The sequence below is a fragment of the Colossoma macropomum genome, unplaced genomic scaffold (assembly GCF_904425465.1).
Source record: "Colossoma macropomum unplaced genomic scaffold, Colossoma_macropomum, whole genome shotgun sequence".
In the NCBI taxonomy this organism is placed as follows: domain Eukaryota; kingdom Metazoa; phylum Chordata; class Actinopteri; order Characiformes; family Serrasalmidae; genus Colossoma; species Colossoma macropomum.
The window spans coordinates 63557-85573 of record NW_023496014.1 but is presented as its reverse complement, the minus strand read 5'-3'; the positions used below and the strand labels follow the sequence as shown (position 1 = coordinate 85573).

The 22017-nt window shown below is 40.1% G+C and overlaps 2 protein-coding genes across 4 annotated transcripts; both read left to right on the top strand.

The window, feature by feature from the left end:
• The first annotated feature begins 482 nt into the window (after positions 1-482).
• LOC118803946 lies at positions 483-8247 on the top strand. 2 transcript variants are annotated; one of them, XR_005006947.1, is made up of 8 exons: positions 483-650; positions 3706-3773; positions 4059-4358; positions 4479-4784; positions 4904-5438; positions 5672-5951; positions 6067-6331; positions 7523-8247. XR_005006947.1 is itself a non-coding variant. In XM_036564495.1 (7 exons), exons 1-4 carry the CDS (start codon positions 3683-3685, stop codon positions 5077-5079), a joined length of 873 nt encoding a protein of 290 aa, XP_036420388.1. In that variant the 5' UTR covers positions 3669-3682; the 3' UTR covers positions 5080-5438; positions 5672-5951; positions 6067-6331; positions 7523-8247. The 2 variants fall into 2 exon arrangements, 1 of the variants encoding a protein (XP_036420388.1); XM_036564495.1 differs by lacking the exon at positions 483-650 and having other exon boundaries at positions 3669-3773.
• An 877-nt stretch (positions 8248-9124) lies between these two features.
• LOC118803956 lies at positions 9125-22017 on the top strand. Of its 2 annotated transcripts, XM_036564508.1 has the most exons (7): positions 9125-9171; positions 10407-10696; positions 19596-19663; positions 19750-20049; positions 20157-20447; positions 20960-21208; positions 21310-22017. In XM_036564508.1, exons 2-7 carry the CDS (start codon positions 10431-10433, stop codon positions 21342-21344), a joined length of 1209 nt encoding a protein of 402 aa, XP_036420401.1. In that variant the 5' UTR covers positions 9125-9171; positions 10407-10430; the 3' UTR covers positions 21345-22017. The 2 variants fall into 2 exon arrangements, with proteins under 2 accessions (XP_036420401.1, XP_036420400.1); XM_036564507.1 differs by having other exon boundaries at positions 20960-22017.

Sequence of the window (22017 nt, the reverse complement as noted above, 5' to 3'; positions counted from 1 at the left end):
CTGTACTCAAGCTCTTTATTAAAATATCTGTACTTTATTTTAAAGTTTTTCCATTTGTTGATGCTTTTACTTTCACTTTACTTACATTTGAAAGTAAGTACTTTCCCACGTGGTAAATAGGTTTTTCCCAGAAAAAAAGAAAAAGAAAAACAGGAACAAAAAAGAATACCACTGGGATTGAAATAAAACTGAAAACCTTTAACACAGCAACGGATTTACAGTGTTTCTCATTTTGCTGCTGGTGCCAATTCACAAATGTAGAAATGTAACTACACAGATCTGCGCGTACAAACGTGATGTATGGAGGTATTTTTCTGGCAAATTTCACTTATGTATATCAAATTTAGCTATTATTATGATGCGACCAAAGGCTTCCCCTAAGAACTGTGAAGCTCCATCTGCCGCCCACACAGCGCCACTAGACAGCCCAACACGCTCGGAGGAAAGCACCAACGGTGTGTGTACTTCGGAAGATTCGTCAGACAGCGCGTCAGTGGAATATCAGACCGCGGGCTCAAAGCATTGTGTGGAATCATTTATTCCGTTAAGTAATAAAAACAGACAAACCGTTTATATCTGTGTTACAGGTGTGTTGTCTTCACACGCAGCAGCAGCAGCTTCTCCTCGAGGAGGATCATCCAGACTGAACAGTGAGTAGATCTGTGTTGTAGTTTGTGGAGAAGCCGAGTGTCTCTCTCTGCTGTAGGTTGTTCAGCTGTGAGAGTCGCTTCCTGAAACAGATCAAACGCTCCCGCTGTTTCAGGTTCACTTTAATATCTGAGAGTTGTTGGTGTTAAAGATTCTAAATGTCTCTGAGTTTAAACTCTAGAGCAGACAGTCTGATCTGATCTGTCTGATTGATGGAGGTGTTCTGGCTCTTTGGGGTCTCAGACTCGCTGGAAAAGGCGGTTCGTTCACGTCCTGTTTACACAATCTAAAGCAGTTCATCTACACAAAGCAGCTCAGCGCTGCTAGAGCTCGAGCTGTGGTGGAGGTCAGTGTATGCTGTATGTTTTTCTTCTTAATAATTCTGTTTGTACTTGTTTGCAACCCGTTACAGTACTGAAGTGATTTTTCCCTGGACTTCCCAGCTGTAGAGTGAGTTAGATGTGATATCTAAAGTAAATTTGTACACTTGGACAGAAGTCATTAGTAATTTGTTTTACATATGTACATACCCTGATAGCAAGAGAATAGTGGACCACTGTCAGCCCGCTGATGGTTGCTTTCTTTAGTTATACTTGGCTATTAATTTAGTAAATAATTTTAATCCAGCTTAGCATCAGCAACATTTTATAAAATCATTTTACACCACACCGCATATTTTAAGCCCTGCAAACTTTGTGACATGGTTTTCCACTCCAAATGCAGAATGGCCCAGCTACTCTATCAAAATTAGCGACAGATGACGAGGACACAAAGTTAAAGGACAGCCTGCCCAGATAGCGTGCAGATGTGGGTCACTTCTGGCAGAAATATGGCAGAGCTGCTACCACTGACCTTAGCAAACACTATGAGCCAGAAGTGGCCCACATATTAAAAATGATCATATGGCTCACATCTCAAAACAGATCTGGGCCATTTCTGGGAAACATTGCCAGAGCTGACATGAGCTACATGACAATGTTTTAAACAGGGATTAACAGCACTGTAGGGAGCATTTACATTCAGATCTTGGCTGTATCTGTCACAGTACACTAAAAATCCAACCTAAAATGCTTCAGCTTTTGTGAGGGTTTATTCGTTACTTTGCCAAAGAGAAACACCAGGTTAAAATGCTCATTTTAGTTAATTCAACACAATCTGTCTCAGCACTAGGAACACTGCTATATATCCTAATCTGCAGTTTAATTCAGATTTAGTTTAAAATGGTTTGTGGCTGCTTAACATTTTGTGTTCATTAAACAACAAACCTGATCTGAGGTTCACTGAACTTAAACCTTTCTGTCAAACACGTCACTAATTTTAAATTAAAGAAATCTTTTTCACAGTGCAGTAAACATTTTGAATGTAGGTTTGTGAACAACAGTGTCTGAGTCGTGCAGTGGGCTGAGCATTTGTTCCTTCATCAGGAAATAATGAGATTAAATCCCATCAACACCACAGCAGTCTGTAGTTGGTAATCCAAGAGTGGGAAACACCACCTCTCCCTGAGCCTCATGGCACCGTGCAACAGGGCAGTTGTTGTTGTGATGACCTGGTTTTGTACTGGTGGTTTGAGTGGTGGGTCAGTTCTGGCAGTGCTGGTTTAAAGGTGGCTGAGATGTGGACCTGTAATGGCAGTAAACAGGCCGGGTTCTGACAACCGCATCTGGCCCACTCCTGTCCCATCACTCCATGTGGTATGTGGGCTGCATCTAAATGCTGGATGTAGTCCAGGTTTGGGCCTTATCAAATCTGCTATCTGAGTGAATTTCTAAATTTCACTACCAGAGAAATGAAGCAGCTCTGAGCTTCGAGGAAAACTGAGGCTGTGTCTGAAACATCATGAGCACTGCCTTCTGAGGCATGAAGCACCCAGTCATGTCTAAATGTAATGTACGCTGCCTGCTGAGGTTCCTCTATTAGCTATATATATATATATATATATATATATATATATCTCACACCAAATGACTATTGCTATATATACAAGCTATAACAGCATATGAGCTAATCATAAGACTGATCTCATAAAAATCCTCCACACAGACCAGCAGTGTGGTAGTTTAGAGGCGTTTGTCAGTTTTAGGCTGCAGTTTGAGTAGGTGGAGTTAAATGACAGTGTTTGACAGTAACCTTTACCATATAAGTACCTTTTTATCCAAATAACACTGCTATGGTCATTCTAGTTTCCCCTAGCAGCCTAATACACACTGCCATGTCAGTATGAGAATGATCCACCATTCACGTAATATCTACACTTTAAAAAAATTCTCTGTGACAGTAAATGACTGGACACTACTGCATTACTGTTGCAGTAACATACTGAACCATATTAACTGTTAAAAATAGCAGCTGAATGCTGTTACTCAACACACACCATTACTGTGGCTGTTATTCTGCTGTTCACTTACAGTAATGAGCTGTAATTAAAATACATTTAAACATTAATATAAATACATTTAGTCATTAATGTTTTTCTTTTAAAATAACATTTTAATACATCATACTAATTGGCAGAACCAATCAAAATCCCCATTTGAGCAGGGGGGTGCAACACTTACCCAATGGTAAAGCTTTGCTGAGTTGCATTTTAAAATACCATTTTATTTTTCTTTTCTTCTGAAAACCTGAAAATCAGGAAATGAAAAATATCAGATGGGCAAATCTGGTTTACAGTAGGTTTGCAAAATTTGCAGGTATGTTAAACTACATGAAACATGTAAAAACACATGGTTGTACTGATGGTGTGTGTGTGTAGGTCAGTTCTGTTCTCTCGTTCTCTCTTCTCTCTCTCTCCTCTCCTGGTCAGTACTGATGGTGTGTGTGTCTGTAGGTCAGTTCTGTTCTCTCGTTCTCTCTTCTCTCTCTCCTCTCCTGGTCAGTACTGATGGTGTGTGTGTGTAGGTCAGTTCTGTTCTCTCGTTCTCTCTTCTCTCTCTCCTCTCCTGGTCAGTACTGATGGTGTGTGTGTGTGTGTCTGTAGTTCAGTTCTGTTCCCTTTTTCTCTCTTCTCTCTCTCCTCTCCTGGTCAGTACTGATGGTGTGTGTGTGTGTCTGTAGGTCAGTCATGCAGTCCTGCAGTTCTGCTCTCTGTATCCTGATCTTACTGATCATTACATTCACTACTGGTAAGAACTGCACTGTCAATCTTTTGTCATCTTATTAAAAGTGTATCTTAATATTTAATTTGTGAGGCAGATATTCTATATTTAAGAACTGAACTAGACAGTGAAGCTTCTGAAATGTGATCTGAGTACAAACAGTTCACACCAACTAATTCAAAGTGTTTAAAGATTAAGGAGAAGTTTTAACATTTCAGCTATTCTGCTTCATTTTAGCCGATGGTGCTTCTAAGTTCCTGTTTTTTTAATATTCTGTTTCCTTTCACATCTTTGCCTTATTCTATTTTTCAGTGTCTGTATCAGCTGATCCTCCAGTGAAGGTGAATCTTCATGACTCTGCTACTCTGCCCTGCTCTGAGAGATGCTCTGGTTTGGTCAGATGGACTGTGTTCACTAAACCCACTGACACTCTGGCTGAGTGTGATCAGACTTCATGTAGATCAGTGAAGGAGGGATATCAGATGATCCATGATCAGTACCTGAAGGGGAATCTCTCTCTCACCATCACTGAAGCTGATTTCACTAAGAGAGGCTGGTACACGAGTGACTGTGATGATAAAGATCTCTGTGATGTGCGTCTTCAGATTGAGCGTAAGTGTCTGTCTGTTTTCCTCACTGATCATTACTGACAGAACTCCAGTGATTTGGATTGTGTGCTTTGTATTAGATTTGGAGTCAGCTGATCAAGTTCCCCTTTGTTTTTCTCCTCAGCCCTGAGTACTGCAGTTCAGATAAAGTCTGGTGATTCTCTGGTGCTGAAGCTGGACATATCAGATCCAGTGGAGGTGATTTATAACAGTACAGGTACAGTTGGACCATCCAGTGGTCAGATCTGTACAGTGGATAGACATTCAACGTGGTGTAAAGATGAATACACACAGAGAGCGTCTCTAACATCTGTTTTTGAGCTGAGAAATGTGACTCCATCTGACAGTGGAGTTTATACTGTAATGGACAAAAGGAATGAAGAGGTCATTCACATCTACACAGTGACTGTGGGGTCAGCAGGGGGAAGAGGTATGTTGTTACATGATCTCTGTTTATCCAGTCAGAATCCACTGAGCAGGAATCTGCTGAGCTTTAATGTTATTTAAAACTTATTGTATTACAAACCTGTGTGTGTGTGTGTTTTGTAGGTGACCATCCAGATCTGGACACAGATATAGGAGCTGCTGTACCAGTGTCTGTGACTGTACTGACACTGAGTGTGTTGGGTGTGACGCTGATTGTATTTGTAGCTGTGATTGTGATGTCAGTCGTGGCAAACAAGCGGCAGAGGAGAGAAAAGCGGCCGTCCCAGGATGAAGGGTGATAGGTAAAAGTTCAAAGTGATTGGCTCTCTGGAGTTTGGTCCGCGGCTCCAGCAGCACGAGCCTCCGGGTGTCTGAGCCCAATCCCTGAACATCGCGAGCCTCCAGCAGCATAAATACTCCGGGCAACCAGCAGTGCAGACACTTCTCGTGTGGAGGAGCTGCGGTTTGTCTTCAGTGCCTGCAGAACAGGAGCTCTTCTGGATCTCCGGTCTTCACCTCCAGCAGCGGCTCTCCGGAGTTTGGTCCGCGGTTTGGTCCGGAGTTTCCACCTGCAGGCTGTGTTGAGTCTCCACCGTCTGCTCAGCCATGCAGCTCTTCAGCTTCTGGGTCCTAACAGTCCTGACTGCAGTCCTATCAGGTGAGAGTCCTCACTGCTCACACTGCACACTTTCATTAAACAGCCTCACTGACTTACTGAGACTGGACTCAGCTTCACTGGAGCTGCTTCCACATCATCATCTTTAGAGAGTAAATATATGGAACATAGACTGAGATTAAAGGCTATTAAGCTAGAAACACTTCCACTGTATCTACACTCACTGACCGTGATGCACAGTTTGTCTAGAACTATAAACACTTGTTCTTCTTCAGCAGGTCAGCAGACACTGGCTAACTTCATCAAAACCACATGGAAGGATCTGAATGACCCGGCCACTCTGTTCTGTCCAGAGCCCTGTTCAGGGGTGGAGACCTGGGAGAGGAGTGGACTGAAAGTGGCCAAATGTGGAGTTAAAGAAGTCCGAGTTCAGCTGTGAGAGACACCTGGACCAGAGTAGCCTCACCGTTCCTCAGGTTAATTACACCACCAGAGGATTTTATCTCACCAAATGTAGCGGAGAAGTGATCTGCTTCCAGAACCTCCAGCCCAACCGTGAGTGTTTCAGACCATTAAACTCTTGTATGACAGTGTATGATACAGTAGTGTTATGGTAGTTTGGTGCTGGTACGACTGGAATTACAAAGATCTCTTCTTGTCTCTCCTGCAGCTCACAGCTCTTCTGTTGAAGTACCAGCTGGAGATCCCCTCATCTTGGACCTGTTCCATCCAGTGAGGATCTGTAACCCCTGTCCAGATGTGCACTGTGGATGGACGTTCCGTGCTCTGTAATGCGGGGTATGAAGACAGAGTGTCAGTGTGTGGTAACTCCATGGTGCTGAGAGACGTGGTGTCTGCTGACTCTGGAGTCTACACGGTGCGAGCGGTCAAGGATGGAGCGGCTCTCATACGGACAGTGTCGGTCACTGTTAAACGTAAGTGCTTTTCTGGTGTTCTTGCTGTTTGGGGTCTTTGTGCTGAGTTGACTCTCTGATTAGCCTCTTCACATATACAGCAATCAGAGATATTCTTGTTGTTTTTGTTTTGCACATTTAAATAGAAAAGAAAAGAAGTGGTGTTCAGTATTTTGACCATAATTTGGCCAGACTGCACTATAAATGGTCTTATGTGCCTTAAAGATAAACCTAAACTGTAAAATATTTGCATATACACTTATACAATTACATATACTACATAAGCCTTTAAATAGCTCTTCTTCAGTGATCTTCATCAAATCCAAAACTCTGTCCACTTCAGATTCATCAAAATGAAATGTAAACAGTTAGAACAGGTCCTGGTCCTGTAGATCCACCACCCTGGATCTGGACATCCAGATGGCCTTGAAAGCCTTTATTACCTGGATCAGGTGTGTTAGTTTAGGGGTAGAGTTGAACATCTGAGTGCAGTTTCCACTGGAATGAAAGAACTGATCTGGATACATTAGTAGGTTTTGGTTGAGGAGAAACAACTCTAATCTGGAATTATCTTCTCTAGGGTGAACACGTCCTCCAGTCTAACTGAAAGCTTTCTTTATACTGAATGTTTTTCCAAATTTGTTATGTTAAAACAGTGATCCACAGGAAATGAAACTCAGGCTATTAGAAGTTGTGAGATCTTGTGAGTGGCATTTTATTGTTTCTCTCTGAAATTCCTGGCCCACTAAAACTTTGGAGCCTTGGGCCTCATTCACCAACATCTTCCTAAGACTGTTCTTAAATGTGTTCTAGAGAAAGATCCTAAGAAAAAGTCTACGTGAGATTCATGACGTGTTCTTAAAGCGCAGAACTGTTCTCGCCTTTGTGCTCTTGAGTGTGTGTAGATTCTGTTCTTACCTAAGAACAAATCCCAGATAAGGAAACACTGGTGAATGTCGGAATCTTCATCAAAGAACGGTTGGTTAATGAAGCCCCATGACAATAATCATGTTTTCATGAACAGAGTAAACATTAAACCGTACCACAGCTTTCACTGATCACACCCATCATTGCTCTGATTAGCTTATCATACAGTTATGCTGAGTGGACAGATGGTCTTCATCTCTCATCACTCTGACCTTTCATGACCTGAAGACTTTCCTAAAGAGCACTAATCACATTCAACTCCTCTGTTTTGTCTGTTGTCTTCAGATGCTCAGCAGAGCTGGATGTGGAAGGATGAATATCAGAAGGGATTGAAAATCGGAGCACTGGGATTTGGGATTGGAGCGCTGGTTCTTGGTGTGATTCTGGGGTTCTATGCTGTGCCGAGGGGGCTTTATCTGATGGACAGATGTTTCCAGAGGCTCAGAAGACGAGACTCCTCACGCGTGAATCAAACTGAGGATGTGGAAAAGAGTGTTCCCCTGACATGAGGGAATACCAGCCAGTGGAATGACTGGGATTTATTGGATCTCGGTACAAACAGAATGAATGACCCACATAATAGGGAAATGACTTTAAATCAATTATGACACTGAAATTTACTTGTTTACTTATTTTTATGTCCCAAACGAGCTGATGCTCTGAAGGCTACTCCACCCATCTGAAGCTGGTTTCTTATTCCCTGACTTCATGTTCAAATTTTCCTGTTCCACCTTAAATGGTGATCACTAGTGAAAGTAGAAACATGGCTTAGGTCCTAATTTGCTGGTCCAGCCAGTGTCTTTACCATCCAGCATTACAGCTCTTTAACTGGACCCCAGTTTCCAGAATGCACTGGTGCTGCTGTTCCTGCAGGGTTTTATTCTGTCTTTGTGAAAGTGCTGAGTGTGAAGTGTTTTTAAAGGTATGAGAGCTTTTTATGGCTTTTATTTATCTGCTATTTATTACTGTTATACTCCTCTGTATGAAATAAAGTGTGTATTATCCCATGATTCCCTGGTGTTTCTATAAGCTAAGACAGTGGAACTTATAACTGAAGAGCATTTATTTATTCATTCATTCATTCATTCATTCATTTATTTAATGATATATAAATAAATTAATAAATACATAACTGTTAAAACTGGAGGTTTATTTATTTACTTTTGACACATAAGCTACAATACTACAGGTTATAATAGGTGTATTTTATTTGTTTATAAACTCCAGTCTTACCGTTTATATATTACTAAACAAACAAACAAACCAATAAACCAAATAAATAAATAGACAAACAAAACTAAACACCAGTCATAACCTCCATTGTTATAGACAGATAGATAGGTAGATAGATAGATAGATAGATAGATAGATAGATAGATAGATAGATAGATAGATAGACAGGCAGATAGACGGACGGACAGACAGATAGAGACAGACAGACAGACAGATATATATATATATATATATATATATATATATATATATATATATATATGTATGTATATAGATGGATAGATAGATAGATAGATAGATCAAGTCAGTAGTGAGTCACTCATAACCTGCTGACTGTGTTGCACTCAGGTGATTCCCCATCTTAATATGTGGAAGATGGATCTTCATTTGTTGTGTAAGTTTCTGATAAGTGTGTAAAAAAGTCCAAACTCTGTTCATTTTAACTGACCAGTGTTTGTTGTTTGATGAAGACCCTCATTAGTCCAGCCGTTTCCCTCTTCTTTCTTTTTCTGTCTGTTGTGTTTTCTTGTGTTTCACTGTTCAACATGGTGGAGTTTCAGCGCTCCGCACTCCAGCTCGGTAGGTGGCGGTACAGCACCTTACGGTCCTGCAGAGCGTCATTCAGACAGAAGAAGAAGATGTTTCAGTTTCCCGCCCAAACCGTGAGGGAGAGGAGCTGAGATGGTGGTCAGTGAGTAAAGGTCAGCATTAGAGGTCATTAAATGGGTTTATGCTGAATTAAGCTCTAATTAAACATTATTAGAGGAGCTCCGAGGAGTAAAGGTCAGAATTAGAGGTCATTAAACGGGATTATGCTGAATTAAACTCTAATTAAACATTATTAGAGGAGCTCCGAGGAGTAAAGGTCAGAATTAGAGGTCAGTAAACGGGTTTACGCTGAATTAAACTCTAATTAAACATTATTAGAGGGGTTTGATCCAAAGTGCGTTAGAGGCGTTTTTAGAGTCTTCATTTTTCAGTTTTCCTTATGTTGCTGGGACTTAAGTGAGACTCACACACATGGAGAAACTCCAGCACTGTGTTATTATTAATATCTCATTTATTAGAGAAATATCAATGTGTTTATATTGAGTTTATTAAATGGATTAATGCGGAAACTCCAGTACTTTATTATTATTAATAACTCCTTTATTAGAGAAATTGTGTTTTTATTGAACATCAACTGTTATTTTTAAAACTTATATCCACAGAATTGATACACATGGATATACAAACTAGTATAAAGTCAAATAAGTGTTAATTGTAATTGTGCATGTGATATTTTATGGGTTATACTGTTTATTTCTATTCAGCCTCTTTAATAAGTGGCTAACTAGTAATGTCTAGTGTCTGAGTGCTGTTCGGTAACGTTTGCTAACACTATGTATCTAATATGATCTGTATTAATGACATCTGGAGCTTTATTATTTGAGTGAATAAAGAGAAATGAAATAATCAGACCATTTAGCATTTATGTTTTTACATCCTAAAGTCATAAAACTCTTATTACTGTTCCATCAGGAAATGCTCAGCAGGTATAAAAGGATATTTAGTGCTTAACATTAATAAAAATTACTTGGACACCAAATATGCAGGCAGTGGAGTCGAGTATTTGAACCTTGAACTGTTATTCTGTTCTACCTTCATTTTAAAAGCACAGATATGTATTTAAAAAGTTCAGACCCGTCCAGCTATAAAACCAGCTCAGACCAGCAGGCATTTCCTTTCTGGTGCTGGTCATCCAGTATGGTCATGCTGGTTGACCAGCATACCAGCTTCCAAAATGCAGTGTTGTTCTGGTGACCAGCTAAGCTGGTCTAAGCTGTTTTTTCTAGCAGGTATAACCTTCATTCCTATCAGCTCTACAGCTCCAGTGAGCATTTTCCTTCATATATGATCTTTAACAGCACATTTAACGTTTAACTCCATTTTTCAGGATCCAGACAGCTTTTCCAGCTTGATGATTGATGGTCTTGGATGTCCATTACTGTCCATAATGGAGGATCCAGTTCACTTTTTCAAATGTAAAGAGGATTCCAGCTACAGACCCAGGTCTCAGCACAGAAATGTAGCAGAAGTAGCAGCTCGAGACTGTTTCACCATCGTATTTGGAGCACCAGCAGTGACCGTCAGCCAGGACAGATGGACACGCACAGTTCAGACAGGCTTATTCAGCCTGAGGCTTGTTGGAGTAGCTGTGGACGAGGTTCATGCAGCTGTTCAAAGGTGAGTACATGTACTTACGTGTTTCCAATGTTGTTGTTTTTGGCTGCAGACTGGTGTCCTTTTCTCATGCTTTCTGGTGGGTGTGAACACCATTTAACACAAATACAAATCCAGAAGTTTGTCTTTTCTCGAACAGAGGCCACGTTTATCTGCTAATAACTCATCGTCAACTTTTAATGCTAGACCAGTGATCTTGTGAACGTTTAGTCTAGTTTACCAAAATAGATTCAATTTTTTCAGATAAACATAGTATAAAAGTTCAGTAAGTTGATTATTTATAGGTGACAGCTATACATAGTCTGAGCTTTGTTGCCAAATAATATATTTGTAATATATTTTCATATATTAATCAGAAACTAACAACCGTCTTCATATTATTTAATTAATAGTTTACTCTCAAACCACAGACATTCATCATTCATTATCCAGTTTGTATGTATAAGTGCAAACTTCAGCTTAGGGCTCATTAGATCATGACACTTGGGTTGTAACCATTGACAGTATATACAGACTGGACACAGTGATTCTGCTGTTTTCAGTGGGGACCAGGTGAGGTCAGTTGTGTCACTTCCTGATCACCTTCTCGTGCTGAGGATGGTGGGAACACGTCTGCACAGACACCTTAATGGCACTAATCTCCAGCGTGCAGCTCAAATAACTGCACTGTTTATAGAAGCTGCCCAACAAAAAATCATGAATGTGTAGAAGAAACATAAATCATCACAACCCAACACAAAGCTAGTCCACCCTGGTGATGTGTGTAGAGGAGGAAGAACCGAGAGTCACTTAAGAGTTAATGGCTGAGAGATTAAGGTGTAGCCGAGGTTTAGAAAACTTATATATCTCATTTCTGTGGCCTACACCTAGTTAATAAAGCACCAATAAAAAAACTGTGACTCATAATAGCGGTGAACTTCTTCTTCTTCTTCTTCTTCTTATTATTATTATTATTATTATTATTGTTGTTGTTGTTGTTGTTGTAGCATGCTCAGCATGTGTATTTGCATATTAGTTCCGGGTTATTATTATTGTGCACAGATTATTATTATACACTGAACTCACTCTGTTTTGTAAATAATACTATGCTGTGTCTTTTGAGTGACAGTTTTCTATACTGTCACAGAAAAGCATTTACTTTGAGGCTACAAAGTGACTGACAGGTCAATGGATGAAATGACAGACAGTCCAGTCTCTGTAGAAGAGGACAGGGCCGTACGATGATCTGTAAAGTGATTAATGGGTCTGTTGATCAGACAGTCCAGTCTCTGTAGAAGAGGACAGGGCCATACGGTGATCTGTAAAGTGATTAATGGGTCTGTGGATCAGACAGTCCAGTCTCTGTAGAAGAGGACAGGGCCATACGGTGATCTATAAAGTGAATAACAGGTCTGTGGATCAGACAGTCCAGTCTCTGTAGAAGAGGACGGGGCCGTACGGTGATCTATAAAGTGATGGTCAGGTCTGTGGTTGACTGCGCTGTTGACTGGGCATGTAAAGATCCAGGGGTCAGCACAGCTCATTGTATCATTGTTTTGGGATGTCATCCCTCAGAATTTTTTTTATCTGTACGTTTTATGTATTTTAAAAGCTGAGTAGTCATTTAGTGCAACTCCTCTTACCTAAAGCCAAACAAGAAACGTTATTTTTTAATATAAAAGATTGAGCTAAAATAAAGGATTCCATCAGGCCAAAGTGGTGTCATGATAATGTTGGAGGTCTGCTGAGTGACCAGAGCCCCGGAACCCAGACCAGCCAACGCCACTACAGTATGAGCAGTGCTCGCTGATTGATCGTGAAAGTGGATGGCGCTCTCTGATAAAACTGGCCTTTCAGTTTGTGTAGAAATATTCACACATTTATGAATTACAGTTTTACTATTTTTTATTAATACTATATATATAATTTTTATTAATCTTTAAGTTAGAAGTAACTTAAAAATGGCCAGTATGTGTTTACGTATATGTGGGACAGAGAGACAGCAAGAGAATGAACATCTGAAGCCCACCTCACTGATCTAAATACACTCGTCCCTTAACAGACATGGAGGTCTCTGGTCAATTTCTTTGTAACTGTCAGCATGGATTCTTCATTGCTGCATCCAAAAATGAAGAACAAGTAAGCGAATTTAGTAATAAACTCACCAGACAAAACAAATGAGATGAGATCAGATGAGAATAATCCAAAAAACAGATAGTATGAAAACTGAATATACAAATCAACAACAAGAAAAAGAAAAGCCATATGCAATAGAATATAAGAAGGAGCATATCACTGTGAATAACAGTGTACTGTGTTCTTCACAACAGCACACAATCTTGAAAGCTTTTGCTTTCACGCAGCAGTTTTGCAAAGTAAAGAAAAAAGCAAAGCGTTTGAGCTATAGTTCTAAATAAAAAAAAAAAAAATCTTAAAATTCATAATATTGGCCACATTTAGTGCTAAAAGATGTAGTAAAATATAGAATGAAATATGTACTAAAAATACTAAGAGCAATACTATAAACAATACTATAAGTGAAGCACCTGGGACAGGCTGTAAGTCCTGATCAGTTAAGGAGCAGATGAATGGCTCTAGGAAGAGAGAACATTAGGTAAAGGTTTAAAATGCTAACTTCAACAACGAAACATGGTACAGGCAGATGTTCACTAACTAAACTTGTGCAAGCATTCGAGCCTCTCAAATCCAGTAAAGACGTAGCTTGTGTAGATTTATTCTGTCAACATTTGTGCTTGAGTACTTGCTTTTAAATTATATAACTATCAGAAGTAAAAGTTATTATAGAAAATATGTTAATTTTGATGAATACTTTCTGTTCAGAAGACTCGGCTACAGACATGAACTGTTAACTCTGATGTCTGTAGGCACAAAGTATTCATCAAGATAATATAAGTGCAACTGTTAGTTAATGTCCATCATATTAAGCACAATTCAATATAAATAAAATAAAAAATAACCAACAATAGTTTCAACACAGTATAATATCTGATTAACACTTGAAAACCAAGAACTTTTGTAGTTAAAAATCAGAGAGTACTTTTACTGTAACTCAAGTCATATTTTATACAGAGAATTTTTACTTTTACTTTCAAGTTTAGTGGTTTTGTTATTCACTCCTGGTGAGAAGCTCCTGTAGCTGCAATGTGGTGGGTGGGAGGGGTCTAGAAGTCATGGGAAAAGAGATACTGAAACAGAACCTCAGTAAAATTCATATTTTAAACTTTGGTTGTTTAAAATGGGGATCCACTATGGAAGGAGATATATCCGTCATGGAAACTCCAGAGAAGTGAAAAAGGTAGTTGAGAACAGAATCTGCTGTAGTCGAGTTCAAAGACATCCTCACCCGTCAGAATTGTAATGATTTTAGTGAACATTTAAAAATGAAATTCAAAATGAAAAGCATGGACACAATCTTTATGGGCACCTCCCCACCTTAGAGTATTTTCCAGTTTCAAAGACAGGAGCCCACCATCTCACAACGTCGTCTCCATCCTTAAACGTGGGCAGACTCTGGTCCACATTGTACTGAAGAATGTTAGCTACCAACTCTGAACGAAGCAGGAGGCCGTAGTTCTCTTACTTTCAAATTTTTCATTAAATCACCATAAATCTCAGTGTTTTCATTACACAATTTGAGGTGGCACAGAAAAATGCATAAAAGCAAACTACAGCTTCGTGAATGACGCAGTATGTTTATTTTAAATGATAAACAGAAATATGATCTATGCTACAGATAAGAGAACTTTACCTAACACACTCCGCGCTCTGTTGAGCCCCCCCAACATACCCCCAAACCCCACCCCCCGCCACAGCCCCCCCATTCTTCATTCTTCATGCCCCTGTCTGCAAGTATGTATCTCTGCAGACCGGAGTCCAGCAAGTGGGAGGTGTTTGCGTCATCATAGAGCTTTTTGCACATCCGTTAAGGCTTTTTAGCGTCCTTTTAAAATCGTCTTTATTATTTAATAAACAGTAAAAAAGCGGAATACATTTGACTTTTTTCGCCATGTGGTCATTTTTAACAGTTAAATGATTAATTTTCGTGCATCTTCCCGCTGCACTGATGTGTTATTCTATTTTAATGTACTAAATGTTCCAGAGAGCATATTATGAAATGCTAAAATTCAAAAATAGGCTTCAGTGAAAAATGTCTTGCGATCTTCAGCTGTTAGGATGAAAAACAGTGCTTTAAACTGACTTGATTAAAATGTGTAGTGGTTACACATGACTGAAATGTAAAACACAAGCACAGTAACTGCCAGAACACAATTAAAGAAATCATTTGTGTTCATGTAAGACGAAATTAAGTTTAGATATAGTATAGTATATCTGAATCCATGCTATTTCAATCATAAGTTTGATGTTTTAACTGTTATGTACTTGTACTTTATTATTTCCACCTACCTTGCAGCTGCACTCTGACCTTTTATCAGAAACACCTACCAAACAAGATATCAGGAGTATCTTAACTGAAAAAAATGCTACACTAATATAAATAATCATTATCATATTTGGAAAGAATTTGATATTACTACTTCTAAACATGTGAGAACCTATTTTCTTTCTTTTTTTACCCCTCAAAAAAAAAGGAAGTTCAGTTTAAGGTCCTCTGTGATATTTACCCTTCCAAAGAATTTCTTAGTCTGAGGTTTAATATTGACATTAACAACTGTTAAGTCTGTGTATGCAATATTGAAAACACTGAACATATATTCTACACATGTAATTACTCAAAAGGTTTCTGGAATGAATTACGTATTTGGCTTTCATCCATTACGTATTTGGCTTTCTTGACAGAAAGCTTTAATTTTAACAATGTTAAACATGTTTGTTTTTAAGAGGGGAGTGCAAATGGCATTATTTAGTTAATAACATGTTCATAATTGCAAAACTTTTCATGTACTTCTCTGTATTTAAGGCAGAACTGAGAAGTGTTTCTAGGCACTCTTAACACGGTCTCATTCAGGAATGGCAAAAAGCCGGTAAAGCAGTTTAAGTAACATTATCTACACTCTTAAAAAAAGATTGGTCTTCATGGGTTCTTTGATGAAGAAAATGGTTCTAAATAGCATATATAGAATCCTTTTCAAAAAGGTTCTATGCAGAGCCATCTACAAGACATTCATTATCAATCTGAGGAATGTTTCACAATGCCAAGAACCCTTTAATCATGTAAAGGGTTTGTTGAGTGTTCATGGTTCAATATAGAACCATTCTATTTACTAAAGAACTCATGAAGAGCCATGTTTTTTAAGTGTTTAGTAACATGAGTGATTAAGTATTGAACTGTCCTCTGGTTTGACTAATTATTCGTGTGTACATTTGAATCAAAAAAAAAAGAGAAAAAAAAACAACTACCAGGTGGTTTGCAGATTTACAGTTGCATAATTTAGCTCATCACTTGCTGCACAGTTTATAAGCCTCCCTCTACTCTATTTATTAGAACTGGAACCACCACTGACCAAACATTACTTGGGTTGTTGTCAAACAGCAGCAGAGCAGTGACACTGCCATGGTAGTGTGTGTGGTGCTGGTGTGAGTGTGTCAGACAGCAGTGTTGCTAGAGTTTCAACTTACTGGCCACTTCATCAGACACACCTGCTTTGTTGGTATGTTTTTTAGGTGTATAGCATCCCTATCTGATTCTCATCACCTTTTGTGTTAAAAAGTTCACTGTATATACTTCATATACTTTAGAAGAATTTTCCCCCGGGAGTAATAAAGTGATTTATCTATCTATCTATAGTTCTGTCACAGTTTCACTGTCTGGACTATGTCAACATATCACAATGTATTTCATGGTGCGGTTGAGTCTTTATTATTTTTTGAAAGCTGATGAGATCACACACTTCTGTTTGGCATTCATGGGCTTAAACCAGTGGTTCTCTACCCCAGTCCTGTGATACTCCCAGCCCTGCACATTTTAGTTTCCACTAATCAGTTGGACCAGGTGTGACAGAACAGTCAAAAAGACTCAAATGTGCAGGGCAGTATTCCTGGACCAGAGTTGGAAAACAGTGGCTTCGGAAAAGCCATAGTCAATTCATATATATATATATATATATATATATATATAAAATTGTACAGTATATAATATTTTGCCCAAGTAACAGAAATACCTTCACTACTCAATATTAAGTAAACAGTGATCAATTCCCAATGTAGTATGTGGACTCCACACAAACCTTTGTATTGTGTAGTCGTTAGTCTTACTTGTGTGCAGTTTTACTTGCTACTTACAGTCAACAACCGATATCTTAACTCGCAAGACGAACGCCAAACACACTGAACACCCTGAGGAGCCGTAATCTGCGACGTGCTAACGCAAAGGCACACCCCTTGATGTAACGTCCAGCCCATTTGGAGCTGTACCGCCCATTTGGAGCTGGCTCCGGTCTGCAGAGATACCCTTCTTCCTGTCTGATGCATGACCGCGTCACTGTCTGTCCCATTGGCAACGGTTGGCTGACGTGCTTCGCGCAAAACTTGAAAACGCCATTTTCACTGCGCCATCCTTCGCATACACAAACTCCTTTGGACTGGATTCAACAGTGGGTTCCTGCTACAGCTCCGAGAAGACCCCCAGAGCGACCCCAGTGCAGTAAGAGCGCAGGCAGGTGTGTTTATGTTCTGAGAGAGCGGTCAGTGCAGCGCAGTTAGCCCGCTGCTAATCTGTGGGGCGCTCAGCGCTGCAGGCTGCGGGCTGTTCAGCGGGGTCAGCTCAGGCGGAGATCATGGCGCTTTGGCTGGAGATCTCATTGTCGTGTGGATAACAGTGGCAGCCGCGTTAGCGTTAAATGTTCTGTTCATTCTGTCCAGATATTGTGGAACGAGTGGCTGGACTGTCCGGTTAGCGGCCTCGCCGACTGGCTAACGTTAGCTTCTCTTACTAGCTGCTGTACTTACGGTAACAGAGCAGCGCATCCAAAATACTGAGTTACTGAAGTTAGTTTACTGGAGTTAACGCTGCAGTAACTAAACTAACACACCCAGACAGTCGAAGAGATCTACGAGATCGTGTTTTTGTACGAGTTTAAAATGTGAGTAAAACTTCTCGAGCTAGCGTTACACGCTAATAGCGGTAGGTTAGCTTTAGCTGCGGGTAGCTGACGCTACTACAGTGAGTTCGGTGTCGAAGTGATGATAAAGATAAAACGCTGAGCGACTCCTGAAGAGAAGTTTACACTCTGATGCGCCTAATCGTCTGTTGTCCTCGATCGTATCGTCGCAGACTTTCTCTAAAACGAGGCTAAAGTCGGCTTCCAGTTTCTTATTCTAACTCTCCGTTCCACCTTAACTGCAGCTGCACCATTTAAGGTGGAACTGCAAAGTCTTATAAAAAGCTACGTTAACTCCAGTAACTTAGTATTTTTTTTAATGTAACTTTGTTTTTTGCTGCTGTGTGGAGAGTGTGAGTGTGAGAGTGTGTGTGTGTGTGTGTGAGTGGAGAAAGTCATCTTGATTATATCAGTGAGACTCTGAAAATCAGGGGCTGCTCATTGTTCGCACCACGACTGAGACTCACTACAGTAAAACTACAGCGACTCACCAGGAGGAAAGGAAAAATGTTGCAGTGTCCAGTTTAGATAGAGTCCTGACTTCATACACCACCACACATTTAAGGTACTGTAATTTTAGTGTATTTAATACACACAGACACACATGCAGATCAGTCATGGCTAATAGAGCTGAGCAGTGTGGCAGTATTTTATAGGTATGATTTATTATGTTGAGGGTTCGTCAGAGATCTGCAGAAACGTTAAGCAGGATTTTTCTCATAATTCTCATTCATTTACAGTGTGGGTCACCCCATGTTCAGTCTTCGTAAACGATGCTAGGTCAGGATGAGTCCTACTAGTGTTAGATGAGACCAAACATAGGGTTCATTGTATCCGTGTCAGAAACACCCCATGTTCAGTTTCATGTCACATTAGATGGCTCATCCAGACTTACAGAAACCTTCATTTATGAAATCTGGCTTCAGGAGAGTTTTATTATTCTGACCTAGGTGGTCATGGTTTATGATCAGCCTCTGTCGTGAGTGTTGATTAGAGTTTTGATAGTGTTATATATGTTTTATGTTTTAGTGTTTGAGTATCTCTCTGAAAGATTTTAGAGAGAACAGAAAACCCACTGACTTTACTAAACGTTTATATAATCTTGTGGTTTTGTTTCCCGTTTATCCAGGAATTTTTCCTGGAAATATGTTACACTGCTAAAGGCAAATGAGAGTCACTCTGGATACTCATGTGGGAACGGTTTCACGACCCGTCCTGCTCTATGTGGAGTTTCAGTAACGTGTTGAGTAAAATGTGATGTTTATATTTTTGTTGAGTGTTCTTCCAGAGGGAGGAGTAGAGTTAATCAGTGTGGGAGGAGTTTCCCAGAGACGAGTAGATCAGGTCCAGAGAGCGACTTGATTCTGTTTAAATGAACACTAATGCTGCTGGTTTGAGCTCAGTAGAGAATCTGGGTAGTTGTAGCTCTCTCTCTCTCTCTCTCTCTCTCTCTCTCTTTCTCTCTCTCTCTCTCTCTCTGTCTCTCTCTCCTCTCCTGGTCAGTACTGATGGTGTGTGTGTTACACGTGTAAAATCATACTAGGAGAAAACAATAATAATAGTATTGTTTATATAACGGTATGGAATCTTTGTTTATATTGCACTTTTCATTTTAGTTTAAACATGCAAATATTAGTTACAGAGGAAATGGACCATGTGTTTGTTTTAACACGTCAAAACTCCTAATATTCTCTGGAGTTTTATTTCTGAATTTAGTGCCAAGCTAGTTGTGTTATGCAGTGTGAGGAAACAACTATTCAGACACTGATTATAGTAATTTATTTTAATTTTTATAGTTAATGTTATTTAATGTCAGTACTGATGGTGTGTGTGTTTGTCTGTAGGTCAGTCATGCAGTCCTGCAGTTCTGCTCTGTGTATCCTGATCTTACTGATCTCTACATTCACTACTGGTAAGAACTGCACCATCACTGCTTTGTTGTGATCCTTTTTTAAGATTTTTTTAAGATTTTAAGATTTTGTTTTTTATATTTTTCAGTGTTTGAAGCAGCTGTTCCTCCAGTGAAGGTGAATCTTCATGACTCTGCTACTCTGCCCTGCTATGAGAGATGCTCTGGTTTGGTCAGATGGACTGTGTACCACAACCCTGATGATGTTCTGGCTGAGTGTGATCAGACTTCATGTAGATCAGTGAAGGAGGGATATCAGATGATCCATGATCAGTACCTGAAGGGGAATCTCTCTCTCACCATCACTGAAGCTGATTTCAGTAAGAGAGGCTGGTACACGAGTGACTGTGATGGTAAAGACGTCTGTGATGTTCAGCTACAGATTGAGCGTAAGTGTCCATCTGTTTTCTTCACTGATGGAACAGATTTACATTATTTGACATTACAGATCAGATCTGCACAGAATTAAGGATGTTTCTGATTGTTCTTTTCTTAGCCTTGAACACTACAGTTGAGATAATGGCCGGTGAACCTCTGATCCTGAGGCTGGACATATCAGATGCAGTGGAGGTGATTTATAACAGCACAGGCACACCTGGACCATCCAGTGGTCAGATCTGTACAGTGGATGGACCCTCACTACAGTGTAAACCTGAATACACACAGAGATCATCACTTACATCTGGTCTTGAGCTGAGAGCAGTGACTCCATCTGATAGTGGAGTTTACATTATTATGGACAGCAGGAATAAAGAGGTCATTCACACCTACACAGTGACCGTCCAAGGTATGATTTTAGTGTTTTTCTTTCTCTAAAGTGCTTTTAGTGTTTTAACAGCATTCGCCATGTTTTACCAGGCACTGTTTCTGTACTGATGTGCTTGTGGTGAACTGAACTGAATTAAAGCCAGTACTGTACTGAAAATAATGAAAACGTCAAACTCAACAACTACCAAACATGCTGTGGAGATCTCAGAACTAGGGAGCTGTGATTAGGACCAATCACAGTCAGGGGGAGGTCTCAGAACAAATGAGGTGGTGATTAGGACCAATCACAGTCAGGGGGAGGTCTCAGAACAGACAAGGTGGTGATTAGGACCAATCACAGTCAGGGGGAGGTCTCAGAATAATGGAGGTGGTGATTAGGACCAATCACAGTCAGGGGGAGGTCTCTACAAATCTTCTCTGTGTAAATAAGCTTCATATTAGTTCTGTCAGTCTGATCTTTCATGTAGAACCTGAAGACTTTCCTGAAGAGTGTTGATCACATTTATCTCCTCTGTTTATCTGGTACTTTAGATGTACAGCAGAGCTCGATATGGAAGGACGGCTATCAGAAAGGAAACAGTGATGGGTATCAGAAGGGAAGTGAAGATGGATATCGTAACGGATTGGGAATCGGAGCAGTGGTTTTTGGGATCATAGCTCTGGCTCTTGGTGTAATTCTGGGAATGTTCGGTGGGCCCCGGGTGCGTCCTCTGATGGGCAGATGTGTCCAGAGGTTCAGAAGAGAAGATCCCTCAGACAGAAGAAGAGACGATCCCTCAGGTGGGCGAAAAGCTGAAGACGGGGAAAGTGGTGTTGCTCTGGCCAGAGCTGCCCAGCCAGAGCTCTGAAGAGTAAACAGACTCTATAATTTTCTTTTTCAGAGATTCAGCGTTTTTACCCTTCTGGAAAAACTTGAAGAAAAAGAAGCTTGATGTGATGATCAGCCACAGCGACCGTGTCAGATTTGTCCTACAACAGTCTCAGTAACTCCTAAACCTCATGAGGCAGCAGTACTTTAGTCCTCTAAAACAGCTGTCTGTAGAACGTCTCTTCAGTAGGTTTTAGTTTGGATCAGACTAACACGTTACAGGATTTCGTCAGTAGTGTGTCCGGTACTGTTCGGTGATTTAAAGGTAAGAATCAGGAGAGATTAGGTTGAAAAGATTTAATTTCACTGATACTGATCCTAATTTTAACAAGTTTTTCTGTATTTATTACATTTGGGAATCAAACTGTTGCACAAATTAATGCTGCCCAACAGTCAGGACCAGAGGCTATCCCTTTACCCCCAGGCCTCCAACATAATATTAAAAAGAAATCTTTCAATACTGGCTAAACACTTACACTAACAACTGTTTTAAATCAAAGTCAAAAGATGTTGAAAAGGAAAGTGTCTTCAGCCGCTGAGTTGTTGAAAGAGAAAAGCTTCTTTATTTCATTCAGGGGGCACGCAGGCCTCCGGAGACCGACTGCGCGAATAGTGTTCTGTCTGCCCTTATATACCCTTATCTGAGGTGTCATGATGTCACCTCAGAACTTGATGTTCCATTAGTCCCCATTCAAAACTTCCCCATCACTTGGCCTCCCTC